A 23,534-nucleotide genomic window follows, 5' to 3' on the forward strand; every position below is an offset into this window, starting at 1 on the left:
CATTAGCACAGATGGAAAGACGCTATTCTGCAGTCAATATTTTGTTGTATTGAAATGTATGAAGAAAAATATCAATGTGTGCATCTAAGCAAGTATTTTAGGTATTTTTGATGTATATTCTGTCCTTTTTGTCTAATATGTTTTAACAAGATATTTTTTCCATTTGTCTGCTTCCTCCGCCCCCTACAAAAACCCCTACTTAATCATTGTTGAGTGACTGAATCCTGTTCTGGGCAAAAAAGCAGGATTTTTGCCTCATAACATGGTTTCATTTTTAAGGAATAAAATGGATTTCCTATCTTGAGATGACTTATCAGTTTGAGTCTGAGCCACTTGTAGTATCTTTGCTGATTTAATCTATACTCCTAGAACTTATAGAATACAAGCATGTCTTACTGAAATCATGCATAGCTTGGAATCAAATACTGTATAGTGTAGCACCTCTAAGTTAATATTGTGAATAATAAACCTGTAGCTTACAAATTGTAGCAATGCAATAGTTAACTTGGGTAGAACATGATTTCCATAGAGTTGACTCTTCAAATTTTCTTGCAGAGATCCAAACTGGAATGTTTGTGGTATTTCTCTGAGTCTGTGTTACTGTGTGTCAGCCAGAAAAATATAGCTACTTTAACCCTTCAAATAAACCATCCCACAAAGAATTTTGTTCTGTTTTTCTATATTTTCAATATTTATTTCAATTACAACACAGAATACAAAGTACACAGTGCTCACTTTATATTTTTATTACAAATATATGCACTGTAACAATGATAAACAAAAGAAATAGTATTTTTCAGTTCACCTCATACAAGTACTGAAGCGCAATCTCTTTATCATGAAAGTGTAACTTACAAATGCAGATTTTTTTTGGTTACATAACTTCACTCAAAAACAGAACAGTGTAAAACTTTAGCGCCTGCACGTCTACTCAGTCCTACTTCTTATTCTGCCAATCACTAAGTCAAACAAGTTAGTTTACATTGGTGGGAGATACTGCTGCCTGCTTCTTATTTACAATGTCACCTGAAAGTGAGAACAGGTGTTCGCATGGCACTTTTGTAGCTGGCATTGCAAGGTTTTTACATGCCACATATGTGAAACATTTGTATGCCCCTCCATGCTTCGGCCACTATTCCAGAGGACATGCTTCCATGCTGATAATGCTCATTAAAAAAATAATGTGTCAATTAAATTTGTGACTATACTCCTTATGGGGAGAATTATGTCTCCTACTCTGTTTTACCTGCATTCTGCATATATTTCATGTTATAGCAGTCTCAGATGATGACCCAGCACAAGTTTGTTATAAGAACACTTTCACAGCAGATTTGACAAAATGCAAAGAAGGTACAGATGTAAGATTTCTAAAAATAGCTACAGCACTCAGCCCAAGGTTTAAGAATCTGAAGTGCCGTTCAAAATCTGAGAGGGACGAGGTGTGGAGCATGGTTTTAGAAGTCTTAAAAGATCAACACTCTGATGCGGAAACTTTGTATTTTGTGTTGTAATTGAAAATGTAGTAAACATCCAAAAATATTTAAAATAAATAGTATTCTATTGTTTAACAGGGAAATTAATTGCGTGATTAATTTTTTTAATTGTGTGATTAATTGAGATTAATTTTTAATCACTGGACAGCCCTACTAATTATAGTGATGATAAAAATGTATTTAAATAACACTGCTGCACATTTAAACAAAAGTAGCAATACGCTTTCTTCAGGATTATAAAAAGAGCAATTCTGAAAAGCAATATAGCTGTATATGAAATAAAAAGTGAAATTACTAGGTGTAAAATTGGAGACTTTTCCACTTTTTTTCCTCTTAATGCCTGGACTGTTCACATTTTTGTGGATATTGGTGTTGTGGTGTTTTTTGGTGGGAGTAAAACTTTTTGATCCTAAATTGGCAACAATTTTCTCTATTTTTTGCATATGCCATTAGTTCATCCAGGGAAACAATTCTTTTGATAATGTACTGAAAAGACCGGAATTTTTTTGTAGGTCCATGGGGTTCCACATGTGGATAAGTGTGTCTGCACGCAGTCCTCTACAGGATTAGAACCTTAAATGTCTCTAAATTATGAGTAATGCTATGAAAAACAACTATAAAAATTACATACCAAACTTGCTCAGTTTACAAAAGATGTTTTGACCAACTACCATCCTCTCAAATTCAGCCTGGGATGTGAAAGTCCAGCTAGAGTCTTAATTTTATGTCACCAGGAATTACGATGACAGTTGCAATTTAGCTAAGAATTCCATTCATTATCTAAGTGAACCTAAAAAGAATCCAGCTCATTCTCCCTTTGCAGTGTCTCTTTTGCAGGGCAAAACTAGTGTTTTAAAGGTATTTTTTTAATTTTTTTTTCCAGGAGAGTCAGCAGCTAACACTCGGAACACACACAAGGAGCAGATATGTTGAATAGGGTTCTATTTGTAGGCCCATATCCTCGAAGTTGTTGTAGGCCAGTGGCGTGCTGTGCCCATGGAAAGCCCCATTGGCTTCACAATGCAGGAATGGGGCCATATACAGTAAATGTTCTGACCATAATTATAGTAAGGACCCATTCCTACTTCCAATGAAGTCAAAGGGAATAGTCTTAGTGCTAGGTTGTCTGTAATCTCCTTGAGGGATCCCTATGCCATGCTTCCTACAAAGCAGTCTGTCAGCAAAGAAAAAATGATTTCTTGCTAATTATTTCTAGAATCAACTGTATTTGTAACCAGCTTCTTCAAAACTTCGGACCCAAGCCAAGAATTTGTTATGAGTACCTTTGTGTCCATATTTCCTCACTACAAAAGGTTTTTTTTCTCTCCTGCTGGTAATAGCTCACCTTAACTGATCACTCTTGTTATAGTGTGTAAGGTAACACCCATTGTTTCATGTTCCCTGTGTATGTAAAATCGTCCTCCTGTATTTTCCACTGCATGCATCTGATGAAGTGGGCTGTAGCCCATGAAAGCTTATGCTCAAATAAATTTGTTAGTCTCTAAGGTGCCACAAGTATTCCTGTTCTTTTTGCGGATACAGACTAGCACGGTTGCTACTCTGAAAATTCTCCAAAATACGTAACTTTTATTTAGGTGTCTAAATGTTAATTGAGGGGCCCAAGTTTAGGCACTCACATTGGAACACTTTGGTCTTACTTTCTAAGGATGACTAACACAGTCTGCTGTTTGGTACTCAGACGGTAGAGCTATTATAGCAAATTATGAAAGTCCCTTTTCCGGTGACTTTGGATAAGACCATCAGCTGAAGGCAAGTATCACTCTGTGTAGCTGAGGTGAGTTTACAAAAGTGCTCTTTTTTGACCTCCCCTGTCCCTGGGGCTGATCTCATAGACTCTCATAGATCTCATGGACTTCTAAGGCCAGAAGGATCCATCATGATAATCTGTGACATTCTAATCCCCTGGTGCTGCTTAGAGTTCTTGAAAGACTCCTCTCATCTGTTCCAGCTGTTAGTGACCCAAAAGATCCATTACTCCAGCCCTTAGCTGGATGAATCTGAAATACTAAGCTCAGATGCATGTAAGTGGATGGCTGGGCATTTATGAAAAACTGACTGCAGGGTCTCAGACGGATGCATGTATAAAAATCTAGATAGATGGCAGCACTATCAGACTCTGAAACAAATTTCTAATTGCTGGGCTGGCTGAGGGACTTTTGAGCTCTTCTCTTTGAATTGTTAGATTTCATTTTTAATGATTGTATGATTTTAGGACTCCATCTTTATAACTGAATTCAACAACAAAAATTTCTTCATGGCATCCTGACACACACAACTATAATAATACAAGTCTATCTCTGAACTTTGTCATCCACAAGCTTCTAGTTTAAAGAAAACACTCATAGAATAGCCTTAGAAAAATGACAGGTTAATAATGGAAAGAGAAATGAATGAAAATATGTTAAGTGAAGATTTACTATAGAATCTCCTCTTACTCAGTCTATATAGCCTTGTAAGCAATTTTTCACAGAACTATTAGATCTGTCACAAAAAATCCCAAAACTTTGGTATATATTGATGCAATTTCCTTTTACCCTTACAGTTACAGTGGGAATATTAAGTTCCCTACTTTTTTATAATTAACTACAGTACTGCTATTTTCTTCTATAATTGGTACATTTATCTGTGTGATTTCCTACTGTTTGAATGATTTGCCTCATCCCCTCTATATTTTGTAACTGACTGACCCCCCCATAGTTATTCTACTAGAAGTCTGCACAGTTTATTTTCCTTTTACAACTGCTTTGCCATTCTCATTTTACTGTTTTTTCAGCTGATGAAAATAAGAGCTCTCTGTTGTGAATGAACATTTTCCCATTGTTAGACAGTTAATAATAATGCTTTAGGTATAGCAGGTATTTTGTTGATACTCTTATTGGATTTCACAAAGACCTGCACAGTGTCACAGATGGATCTCATTTATATACATTAAGAGTTAAAGAAATTTTATAATGATGCATTTGGAGGTTTAGGGGGATTGGGATTTTGTGGAACTTGCAAGACAGCTTGGTCTCTTAGTCACATCATTGTAATTACAATTAGTATGTTATGTCTTGCTTCTTTGGGAATTCTTCGACATGTGGTGTTGCTAAAAAATTTATGTATAATATTGTGAACCGGGCCTGCAGAATCCTGAGTAATTTAAGAACAGTGATTGTCTAGCTTGGTCCATGACTCTTTTAAGCAAAATTCTAAGCAAAAATCAGGATGCGTTATCAGGATGGGCTAATATACTGTACAGTGCTAACCTGCCTTCAGAGAGGAAGAATTATAGTAGTCACGATTAAATCTGGGATTTTAAAAGGAATATGACATTCAGTGGGATTGGGAGGCCAAACTCTCTTAGATTCCTTTAAAAATTCCAGGCTAAGAGAACAGCATTTGTCCAGAGACACCATATAATTACACCTTCCTCCTATAAATTGGGAGGAAATGTGGTATCTCAATTATCACTATGTGGCAGTAATTGGCAAATGCTGTCCTTTTAATGGTGATGTATATATTTAGTAACTTTTTAGCAAGGTCTTGTATTTTGGTTCTTGAATGCCTTTGTGGACAGGAAAATACCTCTAATAAATTGTACCACCTAAAGAATTGCATTGAACTAAAATCAATTATTCAGCTAGCACTTAATTTCAGACACAGATATAACTTTTAAATTAACTAAAAGTGTTCATGACAAAAATACCTAACTCAATTGATCCACTGCATTTTATAAACTGAGTAAATATTCACCAACAGATTTTGGGGTGGGGTGGAGTTGCAACTTCATATAGGAGCAGCTGATTTAAAAGAAAAAATCCTGGTTCAATAAAGTTTCTGTCTGCTCAGAATTCTCACTAGAAGAATTGTCTAGTAAAATAGGTTTGGTCAGGGAATTTTTTTCTCTAGAAGATTCATTTAATGTTATCAGTATTTTTTGAATATGCAGTTCTGAACATGCACTAGTGTATAGAGCTGCATGTTAATGAAATGTCACTACACCAGTTAACACATTCTGCAGAATTCTGAAAGGTGTTTCTATTTAAACCAAACTGACGCTTTGTTTTTCTTACTCTGGTCTAGCTACTTCTAATGTTCTTGTTTGGCAAGGGTCACCAACTGCCCTAACTTGGCTGGAGATTAACATGATGTAAATATTTCTAAAAAAGAAGCTATCTTGAAGATTATATAGCTATTCGTATTTGCTGTGTAACTTACAGCTGTGGTGACATTATTAAGGTTTGGTGGGGCTATTCCCTGCCAATGATGCATTTGATATTTGATTTGTATATAGGTAAAGTTTTTAAAGTTTGCATCTGTGCATAATATAAAAATAAAAAACCCAAAACATCAAACAAACTACTTTAAAAGAAAGTCAAGCACTTACAAATTAGGAAATGCCAGAATGAAGGTTGCATGCTCACCTTAGTTCAATGCCTTTTGGCATATGCACAATAAGATACAGTCTTCCATGACATGGCAGAAGTGGGGGGCAGAGGGTATAGAGAGAGAGAAGGTAAGCTAGTCTCTATAGCCAAGTTAAACAGAAGGCAGTAAGTATTTGGGAGTAGGGAGAACTACAGTGACAGAGGGATAGATGAGGGGGAAAACCGAATGAATCAGTTCTGTTGTGAAGGAGAATGCAGGATGAGGCTTACTGAGGGGAGAAAAGATGTTGAGGAGAGAGATTGTAACTAGAGCTGTGCAAATAACTGATTGTTCAGTTTTCTCGTAGTGCTGGGGGGAGGGGAAAATAGAAAAAAATAAGAACTTTGTTTTGAGTCAAAAGATTATTTTGTTTAGATTTGGGTATTTTTAAACTTCTATTAATAAAAGCAAAAGGAATGAAGAGGTAGATTCATAAAACAGAGGCAGAGGTGTCCCCCTTTATCCCATAGCCAAGTGGTTAGGATGTTCACCTGGGGAATGTGGGGGAGATAGGTTCAAATCCCTTCTCTAGGCTAACCCTTGGGCTATAGGTTATTCTGGGGTGGGTTTCCCTCAGTGTCCCCTGTTGAAGCTGTTCCACTTGGCCCAATGACTATTCAAGTGTTTCAGAAAGAGAGAGACTCTATAGCCTGATGGTTAGAGCACTCACATGAGAGGGACATTCCCAGGTTCTGAACCATGTGCCAATGAATATTTAATTATTTATACCAAATGGGAACAGCTTCAGCAGGAGAGATTGAGTGAGTCCCACCCTAGAATATCTAGTAGTCTGGTGGTTAGGGCAGTGACCTGGGAAGGGGGAGACCTGGGTTTCTGTCCCTACTCCAAAGCAGGGATTCAGACCTGGGATTCCCACATCAAAGGTGAGTGCCCAATTGGATATTGTGGGGGTGGGGGAACAGAGGTGAAAACAAACTCTTTAGTTTATGTGAATGGTGCCTCTCTCTTGTGAATATATCCTGAAAAAATTAAATGTTTCATTTTGATAGTGTCTAACTGAACCACTTCAACGTTTCCAGGGGGGAAAAATCATTTATTTATGTTTTGACTAAAACAATTTGCCAAAATCAGCACAGCTGTGGAAATCAGTTAACCAAATCCAATATGAATTTTTTTCACTGAAAAAGTTTCAGCTGAAAATATTTCACTGAGCTCGAGTGTTAAACCCACCACTGACTTTCAGCACCACCGTAGAAGTACAGCATTTGCCAGTGTATGACAAAATGATTTGTGCTGTTTCTACTGCAAACACAACATCCTCTGAACAGGGTCTGGTATCTCAGCAGAATCACCCATATGAATATTTTAGCTAACTGCATATAACTCAGTAGACTGTCAGTGAGAAATGGCTGCTTTCACGAAAACCAAAGGATGAACCATCACAAACTCATTTCATTATACTGCTGAGTGAACTAGTTTTAAACTGAGGGCAATTTTCTTGTTTTTGGGGAGGGAACATGTCTTCATATCTGGTTTTTCTGGCCTGTTCTAATCTATGCATTCTGATGCTTTTAAATCCTAGGTTTGTGTGCTGGAGAGGCAGATATTTGACTTCCTTGGTTATCAGTGGGCACCAATCCTGGCAAATTTTGTGCACATTATTATAGTCATACTTGGCTTATTTGGAACCATCCAATATAGACCTCGCTACATAACAGGAGTGAGTATCATTTATGTTTTTATTTTCTGAGCATAAAAATGGGAGAGGTGGATGAGCAAACTTTACCCTTTTGCTTAGGAATTAAATATACATCTTACCCTTGTTTAACCTGCATATGTATTTATTTAACAACTGTAACATTGTTATGCGTCACCTATCATAATTAAATAGCACCATGCAACAGCAGCTGAAAATCAATAATCTCACAACATATATGAAAATATGAATATAGCATAAAGCTTAATTAGTTCACATTTGTACAGTACTTTGGAATCCCCAAAGAAGAGGTGTCAAGGTTCCTTCCTCACTCTGAACTCTAGGATACAGATGTGGGGACCTGCATGAAAGACCCCCTAAACTTATTCTTACCAGCTTAGGTTAAAAACTTCCCCAAGATACAAACTTTGCCTTGTCCTTGAACCCTATGCTGCCACCACCAAGAGTTAAACAAAAAACAGGAAAAGAGCCCACTTGGAGACGTCTTCCCCCCAAAATATCTCCCCAAGCCCTACACCTCCTTTCCTGGGGAAGGCTTGATAAAAATCCTTACCAATTTGCATAGGTGAACACAGATCCAAACCTTTGGATCTTAAGAACAATGAAAAAGCAATCAGGATCTTAAAAGAAGAATTTTAATTAAAGAAAAAGTAAAAGAATCACCTCTGTAAAATCAGGATGGTAAATACCTTATAGGGTAATCAGATTCAAAACATAGAGAATCCTTCTAGGCAACACGTTAAGTTACAAAAAGACACAAAAACAGGAATATACATTCCATTCAGCACAGCTTATTTACCAGCCATTTAAACAAAAGGAAATCTAACGCATTTCTAGCTTGATTACTTACTAACAAGTTCTAATACTCCATTCCTGTTCTGTTCCCAGCAAAAGCATCACACACACAGACAGACCCTTTATTTCCCCCACACACACTCCAGCTTTGAAAGTATCTTGTCTCCTCATTGGTCATTTTGGTCAGGTGCCAGCGAGGTTATCTAAGCTTCTTAACCCTTTACAGGTGAAGGGGTTTTGCCTCTGGCCAGGAGGGATTTTATAGTTCTGTACACAGAAAGGTGGTTACCCTTTCCTTTATATTTATGACAAGAGGTGATATAGATAATGCAAAATATTATACACACTGGATTTTACCTGTTGATCAGTTAATTACTGTAATTTTTATTGACTATTTCTTATTAACTCATGTTGTTTAGAGTGCAAAAATATGCCTGCTTCTTACAAATAAGTCCATGCCCCTACCCCAATGACCATGCCCCTACCCCAAAATATAATGCATGTGATGCACAATATTGTGGGTGTGTGAGGAGAAAGAGGTAAGGAAGTGACAAAACAAGACTAAAAAAAGATAGTATGTGAATCTCAGGAGTTGACCTGTTTTTTTCCCCTTCATCCATCCTCCCTTTAATCTTTCTGCATATACACTAACAAATTAGGCTCTGTTGGACTCTCTAACCCATTACAATTTTAACTAGGTTTTAGATTTACATTTTTAGCATTTTGTTTTTAAAAAAAATAGATATAAAAAGTTTAAATCTCAAAAACGTTGCTCAGAATGACCTTATCTAAAAATCCATAATAAAAAAATACTAATTCAACAGTACAGTAGATTTTTCACAGACACAAATGCAAATCAGGAAATCCCAAAGCTGCTGTTTCATCATGAACAGTAATTCAGCCTTCAGGCATACGCCTGTTCGTCTGATTTGTATTGGTCCCTATGGAGTCAACTCTGGCTTTACCATAAGCCTGTTCTGGAGTTAGTGCATTGTTGAGATGCTCCTGGATCAGCCCAAGAGTGAGTTTGTAACTCCCCTTGCTGCTCCAGGGAGGGAAAGGAGTAAGTTGTGTTGAGTCCGTACCTGGCTCTGAAGAGCTGGCATTCCCTCCTACACTGTTACACAAGATGCGGGCAACTGGCCAATGAGATATGGGATCACGATGATCTCCTTATGTCCTTGTAGTCCCTGAGTCATAGGTTAGTCCTATGGTATTAATGACAGGTTTCAGAGTAGCAGCCATGTTAGTCTGTATTTGCAAAAATAAAAGGAGTACTTGTGGTACCTTAGAGACTAACACATTTATTTGAGCATAAGCTTTCGTGAGCTACAGCTCACTTCATCAGATGCATTATGTGGAAAATACAGTGGGGAGATTTATATATACACACAGAGAACATTAAACAATAGCTTTTATCATACACACTGTAAGGAGAGTGATCACTTAAGATGAGCTATTACCAGCAGGTGGGGGGGGAAGAAAACCTTTTGTAGTGATAATCAGGGTGGGCCATTTCCAGCAGTTAACAAGAATGTCTGAGGAACAGTGGCGGTTGGGGGTGGGGAAAATAAAATGGGGAAATAGTTTTACTTTGTGTAATGACTCATCCACTCCCAGTCTCTATTCAAGCCTAAATTAATTGTATCCAGTTTGCAAATTAATTCGAATTCAGCAATCTCTCGTTGGAGTCTGTTTTTGAAGTCTTTTTGTTGAATAGCAGCCACTCTCAGGTCTGTAATCGAGTGACCAGAGAGATTGAAGTGTTCTCCGACTGGTTTCTGAATGTTATAATTCTTGATGTCTGATTTGTGTCCATTTATTCTTTTACGTAGAGACTGTCCAGTTTGACCAATGTACATGGCAGAGGGGCATTGCTGGCACATGATGGCATATATCACATTGGTAGACGTGCAGGTGAACGAGCCTCTGATAGTGTGGCTGATGTGATTAGGCCCTATGATGGTGTCCCTCAATAGATATGTGGACATAGTTGGCAACTGGCTTTGTTGCAAGGATAGGTTCCTGGGTTAGTGGTTCTGCTGTGTGGTGTTTAGTTGCTGGTGAGTATTTTACTTCAGGTTGTGGGGCTGTCTGTAAGCAAGAACTGGCCTGTCTCCCAAGATCTGAGAGAGTGATGGGTCGTCCTTCAGGATAGGTTGTAGATCCTTGATGATGCGTTGCAGAGGTTTTAGTTGGGGGCTGAAGGTGATGGCTAGTGGGGTTCTGTTATTTTCTTTGTTGGGCCTGTCCTAGGATAGGTGACTTCTGGGTACTCTTCTGGCTCTGTCAATCTGTTTCTTCACTTCAGCAGGTGGGTATTGTAGCTGTAAGAATGCTTGTTAGAGATCTTGTAGGTATTTTTCTCTGTCTGAGGGGTTGGAGCAAATGCGGTTGTATCTTAGAGCTTGGCTGTAGACAATAGATCGTGTGGCGTGATCTGGGTGAAAGCTGTAGGCATGTAGGTAGGAATAGTAGGTTTCCGGTATAGGGTGGTGTTTATGTGACCATCGCTTATTAGCACCGTAGTGTCCAGGAAGTGGATCTCTTGTGTGGACTGAACTTAGAACAACGCTTCCTCAGCTCTCGTCCTCTAATGCCCCAACTCTACTTGTACTACATTGATGACATCATCATCTGGACCCATGGAAAAGAAGCCCTTGAAGAATTCCACCATGATTTCAAAAATTTCCATCCCACCATCAACTTCAGCTTTGACCAGTCCACACAAGAGATCCACTTCCTGGACACTACGGTGCTAATAAGCGATGGTCACATAAACACCACCCTATACCGGAAACCTACTGACCGCTATTCCTAGCTACATGCCTACAGCTTTCACCTAGATCACACCACACGATCTATTGTCTACAGCCAAGCTCTACGATACAACCGCATTTGCTCCAACCCCTCAGACAGAGAAAAATACCTACAAGATCTCTATCAAGCATTCTTACAACTACAATACCCACATGCTGAAGTGAAGAAACAGATTGACAGAGCCAGAAGAGTACCCAGAAGTCACCTACCCCAGGACTGGCCCAACAAAGAAAATAACAGAACACCACTAGCCATCACCTTCAGCCCCCAACTAAAACCTCTTCAACACATCATCAAGGATCTACAACCTATCCTGAAGGACGACACATCACTCTCTCAGATTTTGGGAGACAGGCCAGTTCTTGCTTACAGACAGCCCCACAACCTGAAGCAAATACTCACCAGCAACCACACACCACACAACAGAACCACTAACCCAGGAACCTATCCTTGCAACAAAGCCCGTTGCCAACTATGACCACATATCTATTCAGGGACACCATCATAGGGCCTAATCACATCAGCCACACTATCAGTCGCTCGTTCACCTTCGCGTCTACCAATGTGATATATGCCATCATGTGCCAGCAATGCCCCTCTGCCATGTACATTGGTCAAACTGGACAGTCTCTACGTAAAAGAATAAATGGACACAAATCAGACGTCAAGAATTATAACATTCAGAAACCAGTCGGAGAACACTTCAATCTCTCTGGTCACTTGATTAGACCTGAGAGTGGCTGCTATTCAACAAAAAAAACTTCAAAAACAGACTCCAATGAGAGATTGCTGAATTGGAATTAATTTGCAAACTGGATATAATTAATTTAGGCTTGAATAGAGACTGGGAGTGGAAGAGTCATTACACAAAGTAAAACTATTTCCTCATTTTATTTTCCCCACCCCCATCTGCCACTGTTCCTCAGACATTCTTGTCAACTGCTGGAAATGGCCCACCTTGATTATCACTACAAAAGGTTTTCTTCCTCCCCCCTCCCCGCACCTACTGGTAATAGCTCATCTTAAGTGATCACTCTCCTTACAGTGTGTATGATAAAAGCCATTGTTTCATGTTCTCTGTGTGTGTATATAAATCTCCCCACTGTATTTTCCACTGAATGCATCCGATGAAGTGAGCTGTAGCTCACGAAAGCTTATGCTCAAATAAATTTTAGTCTCTAAGGTACCACAAGTACTCCTTTTCTTTCTGTGGTATTAATGTTAATGAATATTAGTATGTGTAGGAGTGAAAATGTGCTTCTGTATATATGCAGTAGTGTTGTAGGCATGTTTGTCCCAGGATATTAGAGGAACAAGGTGGGAGAGGTGATCTTTTTTTTTATTGGACCAACTTCTGTTGGCGAGAGAAGCTTTGGGTCTTAAGAAGAGCTCTGTGTAAGGTCAAAAGCTCGTCTCTTTCACCAACAGAAGTTAGTCCAATAAAATGTTACCTCCCACACCTTGTGTCTCTCTCCTGAGATCTACACAGCTGCAGCAACACTGCAAACATCATATATATATATATATATATATATATATATATATATATATATATATATATATATATGGAAAGTGTGTGTGTGTGTGTGTTTGTAAATATTATACACATGCACATAATTAACAGTGTTGCCAACTCTCATGATTTTAACCCAGGTTTCATATTTGGAGTTTTTCATCGAGTCTCACCTTCTGCAATCCTGTGATTATGTGAGAATCACAGCTTTCCTCTTCTGAGAAAGTCAGTTTCTAGTCCTTATGGTTTTGGGAGAGAAAGCTTGAAAACAGGACCTGAGTGCACCCTAAAGGCTAAGAAACCATAAGAGAAATAGAAAAAACCCAACACTTATTTTTAAAATTCTTATGAATTACATTTTCAGTCAGCTCTGAAGAAAAGAAAACACCCACTTTCACACCTGCAAACATTAAAAGGGGAAATGGGATTTTATCAAATTTTTGCTTTTAAAAAATATTGTCTTTGGGCTCAAAACCACTCTAAGAAATTTAAGCACAAAGAATTTATTCTGAAAATGCCAGAAAATAGGGGCTTATATTTAAAAAGGCCACTTCAATGGGACAAGGCACCGTTTTCTGCTAGAACCATGACTATACCTGAAATCATAATAAATTCAAATTTTAGAAATAAAGTACACTTTAAAGTCCTGGGCTGATTCCATTCCTACCACTCTTTCCTATTTATCTTCCCATATGCCCTCTCTTAGAGCTGCCCCCAACTTTATTCTTTGTTGTAAAGGGCCTTGTGACCTGGCATCCCTCATCTAGAACTGAAATATGTGTTCCCACACATACAGCAGGTGCCTGATGCTGCTGTACCCCTGCATTTGGACAGGGGTGGGCAGTAAGTAGCCTGATCGTCCCAAAAGACATCTAACAAAGGGAAACTCTCCCTCTGTCACGGCAGCAGCTGCATAGAGACCACTTCCACCTTAGTGCTGTTACTAAGAAATCCCACTAGGAATTAGAAGTTGCCCCAGCTATCACAAAGTTGCTAGGAGACCACTAAGCGTCTATTACCCTACAGTCAGCCTGTCAGCTGAATGTAGTGGTATAATGCGTGTTTCACATCAGCTGCTGTTCTCTTTGGAGTGAGTGTGTCTGAGGATGGGAGTAGACTGATTCCTGCCCATCATGGTTTTCATGGGTCCATACCATGTATTCCATTGAAGCTAGGAGATGGAGGGAATTTCCATGTGAAGAATCAGAAGGTGGGTGCTCAGTTCCAAGTTCCAGGAAAGCACAGTAAGGAGTAAGGCAACAGTCTTCTGGGCCTGGGGACGATAGCAATGAAGTTTGCTTATTTCCAAGGGTGTGGGTAGGGGTCGATAAAACTCAGACTGCCAACAGAATATGCAAGGGTAAGGACAGCCATCTTCTGTGAATGTACCCTGCATCATCCCTACTCCTCAGTCATATCAGTATCTGTAATATTTCTTGCTTCTACAACACTAATGCATTTTAATTTTATATAATGTGCTTCATAAAGGGTATTACACATTTTCTAGAGACAGTGACTCACAAGTTAAAGAGAACGGAAGGTGAGATTTAAAGAAATATGTTAGTGTCTCAGAGGGATGTGACACAAGTGAATGAGTGACCTTGAACTCTGGAGAATCACAAGAAGCAGAGAGAGAGCAATAGGAGGCCAAAACTGGCATACTGGGGAACAGGTGAATATACTGTCAGAGCTTGGGAGATATTTTAATTGAAATGGAAAATGGTAGAGGCAGACAGAGAAGGTGGTGAAGGTAATATTGCAGGAAAGATTAGTATGGTTGAAGTTTAGAGAACAGATATTAGAGGACTGTCAGCATTCAGAAGTGACATGATGCAGATGTGAATGTGTTTTTAGCAGAGCCATCAGTTGGGACAGGCAGTATAGATGTCTGGGGCTCCACCTAACCAAGGGGCCTGGGAAATTGTTGATCAATCTCTTCCTCATCCTGGGCCACACACAGTGGCTCAGTCTCTTCCACTCCACTTAAGAAACTTCCTGCAGACTAGACTCAGAATGCACTGATATGTGCAGTCACATTTCCTGCTCTACACCTGCTTTGAAATGCAAGAAGTAGGAGAAGGCTGCTGAACACATTGATGCTGTCTGTCTCCTGCTCTAAAGAGAAGTTCTGCATTTGTATTCATCCTTTTTTCCTCCCCTTACAAGTTCTGAATATGAGGGGCAGGAGATGTAAATATTTGCAGCAGGTGCTATTCCTGGCTCGTGACAAAGAAGGTGAAAACATTTAGGGAGACCCCCAGTCGCTAGGGATGATGATGTTGTAAAATTGAACTCTGTGTTGCTCTTTTTGCCAGGGGAAGAAGGTACAAGGAATGTAAAATTGAGTGATGTGAAGGAATTAAGGAGAGTTGATGGGAAATGCGTATCGGGGAATTTGAGGAGAGAGGCCATTGGGTGTCAGTCTTACTTAGAAACAGATGTCAGCTGCCACTTTGGAGCATTAGTCCTGTTGGTGTTGGTGAACCTGATTCTTCTAGACTAGAGCTTGTTCCACAGTATGTAAATCCTGGATATGTGCCTGCCAGAAAAGACCAAGATAAAGGAGAATTTTGACAGCATTTGGAGGTAGTAATTGGAAACCTTTCAGACAAGGCATGGGGAGGATTTGCAGGGAGAGGGCAGGGAAATGGATTAAAAAAGTGGTTCTCAAACTTTTTTTTTTTGTGGACCACTTGAAAATTGCAGAGGCTCTCGGGGGACCACTTAATGATCTTTCCAAATGTTGTTTGTACCATTAGCTAAGTATTGTAAAGTGCTTTGGATAAAAGTGCTATATAAAAAAAACTTAATAATAATTGTTTTTTTTTGTTCTACAAATAAAAGCACACAATTCATATTTTAATATCAGAAGTCTGACCTTTCTAATGTGATGGGTGTGTCCTTGATAACAATACACATGTTTAATAGTTGTTGCTAGTGTGGATATAGAGACCAGTGTGAACTGAGGTTTGTTTTTGATAACTACAGTACTAGCCAAATGATGCCATAGACAAAAAAAGTTCATAGCTTCTCTCCCCGGCCGCAGCAGCCCCGAGTTGGGGCTGGGAAGGCCGGGGGGTCTCTCCCTGGCATCTGCAGTCCTGTAGCAGGGGAAAGTCACCTCTTTCTCTGACTGCCACGCAAATCCCAAATTCTCCCCACCCCCAAATTCTCATCCCACTTCCCCCTCTCATCTACCCCCTATTCCTCCCAAGGCCACCCCCTCACCTTACATGTGCATCTTCTTCAGGGTCCAGGCACCTAATCAGTGGAGCCATGCCTGCGCGGCTCCACTAATTAGGTGGGCGGCCCTTCATTCTCTCATGTGCAGCTGCCCAGGCATGCACCTTAAAGGGGACTATGGACCACAGTTTGAGAACCTCTGGATTAAAGGTTTGAATAAGATAGCTGGTCTTGGGAGTGAAGAGAAGATCTGATGTAAGAGACATGAGACAAGAAGACATTTTTAACCAGAAGAGGGATTTTGATTTTTTAAGCCTGTAGTAGTAGGGAACGATAATGTAACTAAGCAGATTTTAAAAATTAGCACTTACTGAATTTGTAAATTAAGAATAGATATAGATTGTATGTGATACAAACATACAAAGAGGATAAGAAACAAGGTAATGTTGCCATAGCTTAATGTATTCTATTATATCCCTCTACTGGGGATAACAATAAGAAAAAATAATAATAGTAAACATTAATGGAGACTCATGGACCTCTGAAAGTACTAATGAACATAATATGCTGGAGAAAAAGAGCAAAGATCTCAATTTACCACAACACAAATTTGCAGCCAGTTAAAGGAGGAATCTTATATAGTTTAAACTTGGCTGCATCTTGGAGAAAAGGACAGATTATCATTGGTACATTACTTAACATGTAATTGCTGAGATATATTAAAAGAGCGAGAGAGAGGCAATTACCTTATGTCTGAGCTTCTTGCAGCATCATCCGTCTGCTAGACCATTAGGCCCCAGAGAGTATAGCTGAGCTAATCTATGCCTCCTTTATAGCAAGGAATTGCCAATTGCCTCAAGCCCTGTAGGTAGACCAACTCAATGCCACAAATTGAATTTATTCCTGAATCTTGGCAGATTCCAGGAAGTATTTCAATAATATGTTGAACTACACATGGCAATTTAGTACCCACTGTATTTCTAAAAATGTTCATGGTGATGCATAAAAATGTGCAGAAGCTCATCTATAACATCCATATATCAGGATATTGTCAAGTAATGCAGCTACAAATCAGCTGTACAACAAAAATGCTTAATCGTAAGCCAATAACAAACTGGAATAATAGTTTTCAGAGTAGCATCTTGAGTTCTGGATCATCCTGTTCTCTGCTACCTTTTTCACTTTTAAATTTAGGTTCTGTGTTTTCAGCGAGTTAGGATTCAACTGTATTGGTTTTGGTAAAAGAATTTCAGTGATTTTTTTTTTTTACTCCCAAATATCTTATAACAGAAGATAACACAGTCGGCTGCTAGTGCTTTTCCCAAGAAAAGCTATTTACTCACAGTATGAGAAAAGCTTCTTATTTTCAGCATTTTCTAGTAACATTTGTTGTGAGGTTAAGTCTTGCCTTATTGACCCCATCCAATTTGCTTTCCAGAGATTTGTTTTCTTTAAAGTAAGGCAGTACATGTCTTCAAGCCCCGTACAGGAATTATCCAAGAAAGATATTTCCACTTTTACATTCTGTATACCTTTGGGGAAGGATACTCCTTTATGATCAGTGTATCTAAGAGAAGGCTAAAATGGAATGAAGTCCCTTACATATTCTGACCAGGCTGTGAAGCTTGATATTCTTGAGGTTCAGGAATCTAGTATCCTAGCCAGAAGCATTCACTTAAGTGGTGACTCCTTGAGAAGTTCTTGTCTAGATTACGATCCTTTAAGGCAAAACTTTCAGCAGTTCATTTTACCATTTATGGTATGCTGCAGCACCAAATCATAACATGAGTTAAGGGCAATACAGCCTCGGAGAATCAGCTGGTGCATTTATTGCAAGTACAAAAAAACACAATTGTATGTATAAAGAAGCATTTGCTCACATAGTTTACCAGTTTGAAAGCACAAATTCTAATTTGTGTTCACAAATAGTAGGCTTTTGTATGCACAATTTTGAAGCCCCTGTTATGTAGGTAGCACAGTTATGGAAGTGTGGAACCTGAACATTTTATAAACATATTGCCTAAGAATAGATACCTTTCTTTCTTTCTTTCTTTCTTCTTCTTTCTTCTTCTTTCTTCTTCTTTCTTCTTTCTTCTTTCTTCTTCTTTCTTCTTTGTGACTCTTTGCTTTGTAGAGGAGCAATGTCTTCTGAACACTTGCTATTTGATTTGTTAGTCTTGATTGGAAACATAAGTTATGTTTCCCCTCCCCCTCCTCCCCAACGCACACGCACACACTAATTAGAAAGCCATAATTCTTAGATACAGGCTTCTGGTACAAAAACATTTTAAAAATACTAAATTTCCTTTCAGCAAATATTATCCAATATCTGCATCAAATTGGCTGTTTCTTTGAACATCCTGCCAATGTCTTCATTTGCTACAAGATCTGTTGAAAGTTAAAACACAAGGGAGGTGAGCACAACTGAAGTGAACCCATTTAAAATTTTGAATAAGTAGTTGTAAGAAACATTTTGCAGTATTCACATAGTTCTTGCAGTGTGATTGGCTTTAGTCCGATTGGAAATATTATGAGACTAGCCTTTTAGTTTGTTTTAATACTAGTACTTATGGTCTTAGAAGGAAGAAACCAAGAAGTACATGATCACAGCATACATTAGAGAGAAATAACAGGGTGCCAGATAAAAAGTGAAATAGATGACAATCGAGTGCTATAAATATCTATATACCAATACAAGAAGCTGAAAAAGCTAAAGTAGGGGATCTTGGATGCTTGACAATAGAAGAGAATATTGACGTAAAAGAATTTCTGAAACATGGTGGAAGGCCAAAAGTCAGTGGAATACTGTCGCTGGTATGTACATTATACAAGGAAGACCAATTTGGGTTTAAAAGTTGGGGAGCAGTATTGTACCTAATAATGTCATAAAATCTAATGAGAGGGATTATCTGAGTGGAGAGACCCATACAATAGAAAGTTTATAGCTACAAATCCCAGATTATAAGAATACAAATATACTAGTAGATTTATGCTGCTAACTTTTTCATCGGAAAGATATTGAGTGTGCAGTAGAGAGCAAGATCAGAGGCAACAAATCTGTAATAATGGATGACTTTAACTACCTGCAGGCTGATCAAATGTCACGTCAGGGCAGGGTTTAGAGAAGCAAATTTTCAATATTTTAAGAAATTGCTTCTTGGAACAGTTAGTTCAAAATCAAACAAGAGCAGAGGCTACTTTCAACTTAGCGCAAAGTAGTGCACAGGAGATGGTTTAAAAAGTAACTGTACTGATTCAAGAACTAATAGCGACTACTGTATGAGTAAGTTCACCACCCTGTGGAGTGGGATCTTACCAAATACTGTCGCTGATACTAAACTTCAGAAGTAGGGATTTTAAAAAAATAATGAGGAATCTAGTTAAAATGACCCTAAAGTCAAAAGTGAGGAATAAGCTTAGGTCAACTTAATCACAGCACAATGGAGTCCCAGAAAGCATGTATGTCCCTAAATGGAAAAGGAGACAGAGGAAAGGGGAAATTGTGGATTACATGATTACATGCAGGGGTGCCACAAGGAGTGGGGAAGTCAGAGGGGTGAAGCACATCCCTCCCCCCAACATAGTTGGTAAAATTTTGCCTCCTGACTGGTAGTCCTTCTGTAGCCTCAGAGCAGCACATTGCTGAGCCCACAGGTCTCCTCCCCCTCCGCATGGAGAATGTCAGCGATGGAGGCGTTTGGACCAGCCAGGCGGGGTGGCACTACCTCTCTGGGGCTCCCCAAGTCCTGCCCATGGCGGAGGGGAGATGCTGAGGAGCTGGCTCTGGGAGTGTTGGTGCTGTGTGGAATGGGGGGTGGTAGCCTGAGAAATGGTATTGCCACTGCCAAGCCTTTTTTTACTGTGCAGGCCTCACCCAGGAGCCCGAGCTCTGTTGCCGTCTCCTAGTCACACCTGAGGTGGTGTGGGGTGATGTGAGGCTGGCTCAGTACCAGATGTCTGGCCGGAGTGAAGGGCCAGCCTGGCTGCAGAGGGCACGAGCACAAAATGGGAGGATGGCACAGAAAAGCACCGATCCTACCCAGCAATTCAACTTCATGGCTCAGGATGAGATCTGGAAGGGCCTGTCCCCTCCCTTCACCCTTTCCCCTGGGTGTCTACATCAATCTCCTCCATCCACCACTGATACTATTTGATACAATCTGGGGAAACATTTGGTAAATTTTTTAAACATCACCCTGGGATACCTGCTTTAGACCCCAATCGATGCCCCTGGTGACATGGCAAGGTGCTAGAGGGTACTGGAGCCAAATTCAAAGTTTGTGAAGCTATTAAACAGGAATATAAACTGTGACAATTCACATATAAAATGGAATTTGTGTCAGCTGAAAGGGAATTTAAAGAGCAAATAGGCCAAATGCATGAAAACAAACAAATACTTTGAGCGTATTAGAAACAGCAAGACTGTCAGAATGGGTGAAGCTGCATGAGAGGTATTCTATTACCATTTACGGTATGCTGCAGTACCCAATCATAACATGAGCTAAGTGTACTAAAGCCTCAGAGAATCAGCGTCAATCCAGAATTAATTCAGAGTTTCATTTTCATTATGCCAAATAAATTGACACTAAGGGCACAGCTACACTGGCAAAGTTACAGCGCTGGCAATTACCGCACTGCTCAGAGAGCCCTGAAGGGAAACCGCTGTGTGTGTTCATGTTCACACTTGCGGCACTTGCAGCGGTATTTGGAGCAGTGCACTCTGGGCAGCTATCTGCCAGGGCACCTCTTTCTCTTTTGCTGCTAAGACTTGTGGGAAGGTGGAGGGGGTCACAGGGCATCCTGAGTCCTGTCCCAATGCCCTGTGATGCATTGCTTCGCATCCCAGAAATCCCTGTGCTTCCATCTGCATTTGGCGTCATCTTTCTATGGTTTGTGTACTGTGCGCTCTGTCTCTTTGGGCTGCAGGAATGGATCCCGAACTGCTGACCAGCATGTTTCTCGCTCTGACCAACACATCACGAGTGGCAGTGGAGTTATTCTTTAAACTACAAAGGCAAGAGGAGTGTGACATTGATCTCTCCATGCGTTCTAGCTACGACATGAGAGTGCTTGTGACATTCATGGAGGTGCTGACCACAGTGGACGCCGCTTTTGAGCTCAGGAAACAAGCACTGAGTGGTGGGATCACATCGTCATGCACCTCTGGGATGACGAGCAGTGGCTGCAGAACTTTCAGATGAGGAAGGGGACTGTGTGATGAGCTCGCACCAGCCCCACGGCACAAGGACACGAGAATGAGGGCTGCCCTTCGCTGGAGATGCGTGTGGCAATTGCACTGTAGAAGCTGGCTACTCCAGACTGATACCAATCGGTCACTAACCAGTTTGGATGGGAAAGTCAACCGTTGGACCTGTTGATGGAAGTGTTCAGGGCCATTAATTGTATCTTGCTCTGAAAGACCGTGACTCTGGGCAATGCGCGTGACATTGTGGATGGCTTTGCACAAATGGGCTTCCCTAACTGCAGAGGGGCAATAGACGGCGGGCATATTCCAATTCTGGCACCAGATCACCTAGCCACAGAATACATTAATCTCGAGGGGTATTTCTCAATGGTTCTCCAGGTGCTTGTGGATCACCGTGGGCGTTTCACAGACATTAATGCAGGCTGGTCCGCAAAGGTGCATGACGTATGCATCTTTTGGAACCCTGGCCTGTTCAAGAAGCTGCAAACAGGGACTTTCTTCCTGGACCAGAAGATCATGGTAGGGGAAGTAGAAATGCCCATTGTCATCCTGGGAGACCCCGCCTACCCCTTAACGCTGTGGCTTAAGAAGCCATACACGGGCACCTTGACAGCAGCAAGGAGCGGTTCAATAACAGGCTGAGCAAGTGCAGAATGACTGAGTGTGCATTTGGCCATTTAAAAGCCTGCTGGTGATGCCTGTATGGGAAGCTGGATCTGGCCTATGACAATATTCCTGTGCTTATAGCCATGTGCTGTACGCTCCATAATATTTGTGAAGGGAAGGGTGAAAGCTTCACTCAGGGCTGAACCGCATAGGCTCAGCGCCTGGAGGCTGAGTTTGAACAGCCGGAGACCAGGACTATTAGAGGGTCACAGCGCAGGGCCATAAGGATCAGGGATGCCTTGAGGCAGCAATTTGAAGCTGAAAGCCACTAATATTTGTTGCTATGCTCGGGAGTGCAATGCTTGTAATGCTAGGAGGTGATTGGTGCGCATGATGCAAGAAGGAGGCTTAACATAATTGTATCTTGCTTTGCAGGGCTCTTTTTGCTTTCACTTAATAGAATAAAAATTGCTTTCAAACAAACAAGTCTTTTATTAAAAGACAACAACTGGAGGAGAGAGTCAAATGAAAAAATACATCAGCAGGGAGGGGTATGGGGGAAGGTAAGAGCCAGCACTGTAGCGGGGGCCAGATAATCATTCCTGTCCTCACACTTTCCACAGGATGTGATCATAATGGAAGATATCTCGATGCTGAGGATGAGCAGGGTATGGGGGAAGGTAAGGTCGCAGAAGGGGGAGGGGTCCCAGGACGGCTGAAGATTTGTGTATGTCCAGGGATCATCTCCAACCTTCTCCTTTGGAGTACAATGCAGTGAGTGCTGTACTTTAGAGGGATGGGTATTGAGTGCAGTGGGTAGTGGGAATCCACAGTGCTGGACTGTGAGGAGGGAGGAGTGGAATGCTGCGGGTAGAGAGTGGAGTCCAGAAAGTTGATAAGAGTGTTTTGGCAGTGTGTGGGGGGTGCATGGAAAAGAGTGTTGTGACAGCAGCTGCAGGGGCGGGCAGGCATGGAGCTGTTCAGTTTTAAGAGCTAATATCGCCTGGAGCATGTCTGCTTGATGCTCCATAACATTTAAGAGCTGCTCCATGGCTTCTTTCTGGTGAGCTGCATTCTCCTTTTGGTCCATCTTCTGACTGTCCCACCACACCTTCAATTCCTGTTTTTCGGCGGCGGAGTGAGAGCATCATAACCTCATGCAGAAAGTCCTCAATTCTTGGCTGCTTTTTAATTCTGCGCAGCCATTCTGCTGCCGATAACGAAAGGGGAGGCTGGACTCCTAAGGTCATCTCTGAAGTTTAAATGCAACATTTTACAGAAGCAGTATTGTTTGCAACACAGAGAACACTGATTCAGTGCTTTAAAGCACAGCCAGTGCTCACACACCTGTCACTAACTGGCTGACCCCAGGCAAGCACTCATGAGCCACAAGATCTCCAAAAATGGTGAGTAGCCACAGAGGCAGGGTAAATCACTCTTCACGGACTCTGGTGTACACTGGGCATGTGGCTCTTGGGAAGAGCCAGCACTGTAGCGGGGGCCTGATAATCATTCCTTCCTCACACTTTCCACAGGATGTGATCACAATGGAAGATATCTCGATGCTGAGGGTGAGCAGAGAATTAAGGGAGGCTCTTCTCCAAGCCTGCGGCTTCCACCCTGGCTCGCCTGTAGGCAGCAATGGGTCCCCCTGCCCCATGACGGCACAGTGGCATGGGAAAGTTACCATTAATGTGGCAAGAAACAAAGCCGCTCTGCTGAAGAACCTGTGATAGTGGATTGCCCAGTATCTCCACAAGAGTTTCCTGGAGATCTCTGAGAAAGATTCCCATGAAGTGAGGGAGTCAA

The 23,534-nt window shown here is 40.7% G+C and overlaps 1 protein-coding gene across 2 annotated transcripts in view; it reads left to right on the top strand.

Annotated features, from left to right (window-relative positions):
* NKAIN2 (sodium/potassium transporting ATPase interacting 2) overlaps window positions 1-23,534 on the top strand; it is an 816,594-nt gene that overhangs the window by 334,112 nt on the left and 458,948 nt on the right. For both annotated transcript variants that reach the window (XM_038397627.2, XM_038397626.2), the window contains exon 2: window positions 7,468-7,605. In XM_038397627.2, the coding sequence (XP_038253555.1) occupies window positions 7,468-7,605 (138 nt within the window). The remainder of the gene's footprint in view (window positions 1-7,467; window positions 7,606-23,534) is intronic.

The sequence above is a fragment of the Dermochelys coriacea genome, chromosome 3 (assembly GCF_009764565.3).
Source record: "Dermochelys coriacea isolate rDerCor1 chromosome 3, rDerCor1.pri.v4, whole genome shotgun sequence".
Lineage (NCBI taxonomy): Eukaryota > Metazoa > Chordata > Testudines > Dermochelyidae > Dermochelys > Dermochelys coriacea.